We start from the raw sequence: 9,508 nt of genomic DNA on the forward strand, positions 1-9,508 counted from the left end.
TGCCTCGCAAATGCAAACCAAAAAAAAGTGTTTTAAAAAAACCAAGGGCCCAAAAAGAAAAAAATTGGGGGGGGGGGGGTAGAAACAAGTTAAAATGACTGAAACAAGGTAAAAGGAGATTTGCTGGCACTTTCGTATCCAGTTCAGGATTTTCATCAAAGGAGAAGTGAAGTTTTTGTAACAATGCAAATAGAGGATTGAAAGAATGCTGACCAAGGAAAGCAAATTTTGATAGATCCTCGTACTAATTTGTATATTGTGCTTTGCAAAAAGTTGGACTGTAATCATATTGACACCAAAGTTGTCTCAGGTTCTACCTGCACTGGGGTATTTTACTGGCATAAGTCACAGGAAACAATACAACCAAAGTTCTCCTGGTATGAATGCGGCTACACTGACAAAACTGTTTCACAGTAGTCTAACGAAAAACATCTGCCATGACTGCAACACTACAAAAACTTTACCAGTCCTGTCCTACTGACAAAACTCCCTAAAGAAAATCCAGCTTCTGCCACCAAAAAGGAGTCCTTTTGCTAGCACAATCAAACCAGGTCCCAAATGCTGTAAACTATGCAGTCTAAAGGACCCTCTTTGCTGGCATAGGTTGTGTCTATACTGCAAGGGTCTGCCACTATAGCTGCCAGTCAGGAATCATGCCTCTTTCCAGGCTGAGACTGCACAATATAGACCTGGCCTCAGAATAGAGAAGACCTGAAGGTCTTAGAACTTAAACATAAAACTGGACAAACAGCGGTTTTTCAATCACATTAGCAGCAAGTAGTTTGAAGTAATAACCTCTCAAATAACAAATGCGGGAGAGACTGCATGTTGTGACAAGGAAACATGTTGTTGCTAGCACGGCCTTGGCTAGCCCATTCATACTGAGCATGGATAATTGTAAGAGAAGTCTCTGGTACTCCCTAGAGTTTGTATTTTACTTCTAAATTCACTAGGAGCATAATTTAGGTTCAGCGAGCTGATAAATATCAATAACATGCATATTTGAGGGGGGAAGTGAGAGAATCAGAACTAAACATAAGAAAGTCTAATTTGATGATATCTTTAACTTTCTTGCATGAACCAGATGAAGCTTATTTTAGGTTTCATACCCTGGGCTCCTATTCCCTTATTTAATAATTGTAAACTAGTCAGTGCATCAAGCAGAAAGTTAGCCTTTGCATCTTCTAAAGAGATTCATAGGCCAATTACTAGTGTACGCACACATATACACAGATATATTACTGTACATACCCTTCTGCCAAGAATCTGGTTGATAGCTGCGCTCTCTTTCAGAGTACACTCCGCTACAACATTTGCTCTCATTTCTTTCATATACAACATGAAAGCATTCAGAGGTTTCTTAATGTGAGGTCTTTTTGGCTCTTGCTCTTTTCTCTGTTCATGCTGAGGCTTCCTAAAACGTGGTGGGGGGAAAAAAGATAGCAACTATTTACCTTTAGCCTAAAATGTATTGAGAGGGAAATTTCTAAGCTTCAGGTCCAAATTGGCAAGTCTGAGCTATGACTGCAGCTCCTGAACTTATTATTTTTAATGAATGAATTTAGTGTTCAAGGAGCTGGTTTGGCAGCAATGGCCAAGTGGTGAAGTCTGTTTCACCAGTAAACCTAAGTACACCTTTGTAGCAGCAACAGTAAAGGTCCACACCTCTTTGCCAGCAACTTTTCCACAATACTCCAAAGGCAACCGCCATAGGCGAAAGGGTAGTTCAGTTTCTTTGCCCATTTGCTTCTTGGACCTTTTGCACTCAACTGCTAAACAGAATGTCAATTACAGTGGGGACTTCTGCTCTAGGGATTCATGAACTGATGATCAGGTAGTTTATCTTCAGACAGGCCACCAACTGGCCACCAGCTTTTGGCAACTATTGCCCCGAATCAGATTCAAGGTAGTGGTCTGGAAGTCAAGCCTCCCTACCTTTTCACTCCTCCAAGAAGACATTCACTTCCCTTCCTTAGTATTAATAGAGAGTCAGAATTCAGAGCACTAATGAAAGACACTGGTTTTGTTTAACTCTTCTACTTTTAACTACAGACTTTTGAAGTGTTTTCAGAGTAAGGGCTAGTGCAGAAAGGCAGACTCACACATGCATTAGCTCGCTGTCATTGTGCGGATGTTCTTGTTTGACTTGAGGCGTTACAATAGCTGGATGAGGGATTCCAGTTGTGTGAGGGCCTGGAGGTCCAGGAATCATATGATGTGAAAACCTAGGAAAAGAAAACAAGTACAGGGATTCGTAACAATAGCAAAGACTGGTTGAGAGCAGTAAGATGTCTCAAACACTATTTAATAAGAATGCGTAAAAATTACTTGCCTAAGATTTGTGCATTGTATCTGGTTTATTTCAAAATCAGGTCAACATTTTGGTTTCAACAATGTATGTTGTTACCTTTCGGGTGAAGAGTTTGACAATGCACACCCAGAAATGCAACACATACTGTTGGACTGGATAACAATAGAAGTACACATTCCTCAACCAAAACCTGCATGGCCACACCAGCATCTCAACGCTCTTAGAATATCCACCACCAGCCAACACAAAAAGAGGGAACTGCCATGCAGAACAAACCAAAAGGGAAGAAGAGTCCTTAAAAAAAAAAAATCCCATAGATGATTTTTTTTCCACTTTACTTTGAAAAGCAAGTGATTCTGTCTTGAAAGTGAAGTGATAGTCTTAGATAATTAATTTTGGCTACACTTATCATAAACTCAGAGCATTTTTTATTACTTCAGCAAAACTACAGTATTCTGGGGGAAGGAAGACAACTGGTTCTTGTACTATCAACCCTTCCTTTCACTGTGCAAGGGTGCCAAAAAAAAATGTGCTCCAAAACAACTGAGCTCAGTCTTGGAGGTAGTGAATTTTGTTACCTCAGTCCAGTAGACCACTTAAACACATGTTTAATTTTAAGCCTAAAAACAGTCCAGTCCCAATGACATTAAAGCAAGAACATGCTTCAGTGGGTTTGCTAGACTGAGGATGAAGCAGGCAGCCTTTTGCAGGATCAGGCTCCTCTGACTCCATACTATAGCCATTGTGTGAGAAAAATCAGTAATCAAACAAAATGGGGTGATATTTTTGTTATGGAGTAGAGTAGGTATCTTTTTTTCTCAGACGCTTTAACTAAGCCACGCCTGCTACTCACCTACAAAGGAGCAAGGAAAAATAAAGAGCCCATTATTAAAAAGGGGTGACTGCCATCATGTATGACCTGGACTATTTGAACCCCAGTGTAAGATACACATCTTCTTAAAAGGGCACACAAAATGCAGGAATGGTATTTGCAACCTTGTGTACATCAAGCACAGGATACAGAAGCCGCCTTTCCAGAGTGCAAAGCATTACACAGAGAAGGTTCTGAGTGTGGCACGGCCAAGTTTCAGTTAGCACTGCTTGCTTGCATTTAATATGGAGACACAGTGCCTGATTCACACACCAGTGTAGACTGACCTTGTTAGCATTGCTTTCAAGAGCTTTGGGCTAAGAAACACCTACTTTAGAGTACGTTTCCGCATGGAATGGTACCCAAACTATTCAAGGCAAACTGCAGAATTACAGTACAGAATCTAAACTCGGAACAGCGTATTTTACCTGACTTCACACTTGGGGAAGTGTTCTACTATGCTGTGGCTAAACAGTGAACTATTTTTGCACATTTTAGAAAAAGTGATTTGAATATTAAAAATACTTACAAATTGTATTTTTAACTAATTCTAATATGTCAGTGGCTGCTTGGAAAATGTGAAATGAGACCAGTGTGGGATCCAGGCAAAACTGTATGTGCACAAACATGGTATATAAAAATTATGCGTAAGTTTTTAGCTGACTGAAAAGCAAGCAAAGGCAGACCAAGATGCAAGCAGAAGAGCAACTTGCCCTCTAATGCCAGCAGTTACTCCCCAGTCAGTCATTCAGCTCCTACACCTACCTGGACATGGAAGGGTCGACTGAGAGTGAGGATGGGTAGGGCTGCCTAAATCCACTCGAGATGGGATATACAGGCTGACCTTGCCTGAGGTCACAGAAGAAAGGAACCCATCAATAATATGATACTGTGTTAAGTTACCCTAGAGTTACAGACACCTGATGGGATCTTGGGGTTACAGCATAAGAATTTATCTGCAGGGTATTATTGCTAGTGAGTGACCACCCACCTGCATTGTAAGATTGCTGTCCCTCTCCCCGCAGAAAAATTGCTGTCTACTTTTAATGTACTTACATAAGCATGCTATAACACGAATACAAGTTCAGAAAGACTATTTGATCCAGCTTCAAAAGACAAAACCCAATCAATTCCACTCAAGCAGTTATTGACATATTTAATGTTAAACCAAAACTAAAAGATGGCTTTGTCAAAGCTGATGGCCTTTATAACGCTCAGGGCAACAGTTTTCACACTTTTAAGTGAGTGTATGTTGCAGGACAGGCAGTGCTTAAAAGCAGGAAGGAGGGGAGAAAAAAGGTGATGGAAACCTTGGTAATGCTGCTGTGCAGAAGTGATCCAGAAGAAGCAACACTTAACGGATTGGGGGCATGTCCAAGCATGTGAGAGCACTGCTGACCAGATTCTCCCCAAGCTTTACAAGTTAACTAGTCTCTCCTTCTCTTTACGTCTTGGCCTAGTTATGTTTCCATCTCCCCCACCCCCATCATCACATCAAGAAACTATTCAGCATTTGACCAAAGCTGGAAAATAAATGGCACAAATCATCTTGCAGGGGTAGAGAGTAGCCATTTAGCCAGACCAATGATTTTGTTTGAATCACACGCTTCCACATTTTAATTCCCACCCCCACCTCCCCCTACTATTAACTTGCTGCAGGGCTTTCAGCACATGATTTCAGGCCTGATTCAGAGTAAAGAGCACAGCCTGCCAGGTGTCGAACACACAAAGCTCACAGGATGCTCAGCACTTCACCTATTCTGGTCTGCCTGGGTATCTTTTCCTCACACTAAATCTGAATGCTTGCACTTCCCTACCATGAATGCATTTGTGCAAGACCTGAGGGAAGCAGCATGATTCATTTGGCAGGGCAAAAATCTGAGCCCAGGAAGGTGGATGCTAAATTTACATAAGCTGCCCCTGTCCTCAATATTCCATTTTTCCTGCATAAGTACATATTTCTCAGTGGTTCTAAAGGGCTCAACAATCCTTCAACACCAGAGGGGCTACGTCATATTTCACTGTTACATGACCAAGTGGCACTTACATGCCCCATAACTGCAACTTCTGGTGCTCATGCAGTTTGATTCTATTTGCACGTGTAGAGCAACACTTGCCTCGAGCTTCTGTCTCAGCATACTCAGAAAATTGCACTCTGGTTGTGTGTAGGCACCCAAGCAGAACAGAATTGCCCAGGCTCACACATAATGTTGTGCACATCCCAAAACTTTAGATGCAGAAAAAGCACAACTAGCAGGTGTCTGGAAGAGGCAGCCCTTCCACCTTCTAACCCAATAGCCTTATGGTTATAGTACTTGCTCAGACCCAGGGCTCTAGGCCCCTCTCCCACCCTCCAAGAGGTTTTGATGCCACTGTACCTGGCCCTTCCCAACAAACGTGCTTGGACCACCAGGTTGTAGGCACTCTCCATCCTTCCCCTTGAAGCTGACCCACTGGGCAGCAGGAGGGGAAGATACCATATTTTCTTGCATAATGCATGTCCGCAAATAAAAGACACACTTTGTGTTCAGGAAGGCTGAGTAAAGAAAAAGAGATTTTTCTAGAATTATGGCTCCACAGAGCAGGGACAGAGCCTAATCTTCAGCTTGTTCACCCTCCCTTTCCTCTTTAGCAAAAAGCTACAGTTTTAACCCTTTCTCAGCTGAATTGTCAGCAGCTCTTGCCTGCTCAGACAAAGGCCGAAACTAACTGCTGCTGCTGCTGCTGAAGACCAGACTCCATGGGCAGAACTAGAATTTTGGAAAAGAGCTAAAAACAATCTACAGGACTGTGAATTAAGAGGAGAGAGACTGGGAGTATCTAACACGCAGCATAATTGCTGAAGAAGGGATAGTGTGATGATTAGGAGTATCAAGGCCATTAGAAAGGAGTCTTTCAGGTCACAAACACCTGTGGCATTAAAAGTGAACAACAGGAATCGGGTAGAACCGGGGTATCCAACATATTGTCCATGTGCTGCATCCAACCTGTGGGTCTCAGATTGACCCTGCACGTAGAGCTGGTTTGGCATGCAGGCTAGACCTGACACTGCAGGTGCTGCATGCAGCACAGAGGTCTGTCTGCGATGTGTGCTGCATGCAGGCCCACGCTGACCAGCTCTGTGCACTGACTCAGAGAATGGTTTGGATCAGGCTGCACTAGAGCTAGCATGCAGAGCCACTCTGGCAAGGTGCCACATGCAGCGTGCACCCCATGCTGACCTCTGTGCCTCCTGCAGCATGCACAGCTAGCCCATTCCAGTGTGCCAGGTGCAGCACACACCAGCCCTGCTCCAAGGCTTGCATGGGGCTAGCACAGAGCTGCAGGGGCAACCTGCTAGACTAACCCTGCATGCTAGCTCCAGCAGACACAGACAGCCTGGGGCCCAATCCAGACCAGCCCCACAGCCAGCACACATCCCATGCTGGCCCCATGAACCATGTACAGAGGGAGCCCCACAAGGCAGACATACTGCACATAGCGTGTGAGGCTAAATCAGCCACACACTGCTTGAGGCACCCTGCTGGACCAGCCCTGCACACTAGATCCAGCACTGCCTAACCCTGATCACGGACCAGCCCAGCAACCCTTAAGCGGCTGGATGAGTTAGACCCCTGAGGTAGACTGTAATGAGGCATGAAGTCAATTAACTTCCTCAGTACTGTACTTCCTGAATAAAAATGCCACCTCTGTTGCCAAGCAATTGGTTTTAAACTCTGGGTGGAGCAAGAATCTAAGTGAGGTATGGCTCCTTAGATGTGGATCTGCCCCCGCTGGGCTCTGCTTCCCCCCCCAAGCAGTTGCTGGACAAAGAGAAGGAAAAGTAGCAGCAGCCATTTCTATCATCTCCATGCTCCTATTCTGGGTAGAAAAATCAGCTTTCATGCTTAATGCTCACCCAGTTATGGAAGACTAATTTCGGGGAGGAAAGATGCATGTGGTATGCAAGTAAATATGGTATACAAAGTTAGGAGGGAAAGAGTAAGCCAGAAGGAGGCAGATGCTGGCTGGGAAGAGGGTTCTAGCCTCACATCCTAATGGGACAAAAACTAATCCTACTGCTTTTTATACAATGAATAGTAAATGCAAGATGTAGAAAAGGGACAGAGACCAGAACCCAGAGAATCCCTCTCTCTTACTGAGCCACCCACCCTGGAGGTTGCTCATCACCACCTGGCCCACATGTCTTACCCTCCTGGCCATCCAGTGAGCCAGCTCCAAGAGAAGGACTCTAGGTAATACCTCACCTATGGCCCAGTGGTTAGAGAATATTGTTGAGATCAGAAAATTCAGGTTCAAACCCCCTGTGGATAAAAGGGGTGGGGAGAGGTAGAGTCTTGGTCACCTGCTTCCTGAGCTAATGCCCTATTTTGCTTAAAGGTGGGAGGGCCATCCTCTTCCATTTCACTTCCAGCAAATACACACCTAGGGCAATCCTATGGATGGAAATGGAATCCAGACTGCACAGATGCCACAATTGATGTCAGCAGCTATGTAAGTGCCACTGAAGTGTGTAAAGAGGAAACAGCCCGAAGTCAAAACACCCTGTTACTGGAGACACTGAACATGAGTACTGGCTCTAGGAGGAATCTTGCTCTCCAAGCATGGGAGTAGGACTTTTGTATTTCTAATAATAAAATTAAATAACACAAACTCTTCAGTAACTATGCATTACCTTTGCTTACAGAAACTAAAAGAGATGGAACAGACTATGAAGTCTGTCTTGCTTGGTGCTGTTTCAAGTAAAGGAAGATTTTCCCGTATTTCAAAGCTTGTTCTTTTCCCCACAAATAATTACAATTTTGTTTATTAAAACTATTGTTTAACTCCTTGAGACCTGTTATTCTACAGTCCTTCCAAATGGCAAAAGCCACAAGCCTGAGCCATAAATGTATACAGATTTCAAAGTAAAATCCACACAATTCCCTTTCCATACATCTCCAAGAACAGATCCCATTCATTTCCAAGCTCAACCTTTTTTAAACTAAAATAAAACAATCAATACAATGATCTTTTTTTTCTTTGTAAATGCTGCAATTGAATCAATAATCAGAGAGGATAAGCATGCACACATCTGAGAAGCAAGTGCTTCTTACCAGCCAAGTGGTGGTGTTATCTGTCCAACACCACCTGGAGACAATGGATAAAAGGTTGGGATATCAGGAGCCGGAGGATGTCTAGACATGCCTGTCAGGAGAGTATGGAGAAATGAGTTTGCATTTTCACTCCAAATGCCATTAATGAACCCTCTAATGTAAAGCCAGTATGGTTAATACTGCAATAAAGTTAGTGTTCTGGACAGAAAAGTCAAAACTCATTTTTGTTAGTGTTAAAAGAACACACTATCTTGTTCCATCCTTTAGAATAATTTAAGTTTGTGACCTCTAACAGATTTGCAGTTAAAAAATAACTTTCGGAAAAATAAGGTTGAAGGACAGAAGAAATGCAATAATTAAACACTTCCATAACTTTAGATATCATGGTGGCTGCGTACTTCAGCTCTAACTTGTTTCATAGAAACTACTAACAAAGTCCAGAACTGTTCTAACGTACAGCATGAAATAAGACAAAAATAAAGCACATTCAAATAGGCAGCACACCAGAGCTATTAGATTAGGTAAATTGCTACTTGTACATTTTCACTGGTTCCCTTATGGATTCACAGATTTTGGAAACTTGCTACCACAGAGGATCAGTGGTTAATTAAGAATCATTTTCAGGCCTGTAATGGTCACACTTGATATGATTCATTTGGCTTCTGATTGTCACTCCAGCTCCAACTAAGCTCTTCATCAAGTTGACTCCTGTGGGCTCCAAGGTCAATCTGTTTTGCATTGGTAGTATTACACAAAAAAAAAATAAGAGTCCCATCAGAAATGATCCATCAGCTCACATTCCCCAGAACACAGAGTCCTACAACTGTAAGAATCACCTCAAGATTAAAGCTAATCCTAGTCCCAAATGAGTCTATGATTTTCATTCTTTACCTAAAACTCATGCCCCTAGGAGACAAGGAATTATTGTTACAGAGGCCACAAAGACATTGGTTTATTTAAATGTGTTTGGGGAGGAGGGGTTTGGAACAGAAAGAACTGCAAAGATTACTTCACACATTAAATCCGCCACTTTAAATGGGTATTAAATATTTATGCAGTGACACTCTCAAGGTACAAGATTGAACATGTGGATCTTTACCCTGAGACACTTAATTTTTATAGATTGACTATAAACTGATTTTTAAGAAGTCTGCACTTAAATCCCACTGAAGTTTAGAGGGATCTTAAAAGGATATTTTTTTTAAATCTCATAATTAGAGTGAGGGTGGG

General features: G+C 42.6%; 1 protein-coding gene across 5 annotated transcripts in view; it reads right to left on the reverse strand.

Annotated features, from left to right (window-relative positions):
• Positions 1 to 9,508, reverse strand: part of LEF1 (lymphoid enhancer binding factor 1) — a 124,713-nt gene that overhangs the window by 24,049 nt on the left and 91,156 nt on the right. For 3 of the 5 annotated variants that reach the window (XM_019521949.1, XM_019521950.1, XM_019521951.1), the window contains exons 6-9: positions 8,279 to 8,369; positions 3,948 to 4,031; positions 2,103 to 2,225; positions 1,252 to 1,414 (exon numbers count right to left, since the gene is read on the reverse strand). In XM_019521949.1, the coding sequence (XP_019377494.1) occupies positions 1,252 to 1,414; positions 2,103 to 2,225; positions 3,948 to 4,031; positions 8,279 to 8,369 (461 nt within the window). The remainder of the gene's footprint in view (positions 1 to 1,251; positions 1,415 to 2,102; positions 2,226 to 3,947; positions 4,032 to 8,278; positions 8,370 to 9,508) is intronic. The other 2 variants (XM_019521952.1, XM_019521953.1) reach the window with 1 other exon arrangement.

This window comes from Gavialis gangeticus, unplaced genomic scaffold, assembly GCF_001723915.1.
Source record: "Gavialis gangeticus isolate Ggan-Ray unplaced genomic scaffold, GavGan_comp1, whole genome shotgun sequence".
Classification (NCBI taxonomy): domain Eukaryota; kingdom Metazoa; phylum Chordata; order Crocodylia; family Gavialidae; genus Gavialis; species Gavialis gangeticus.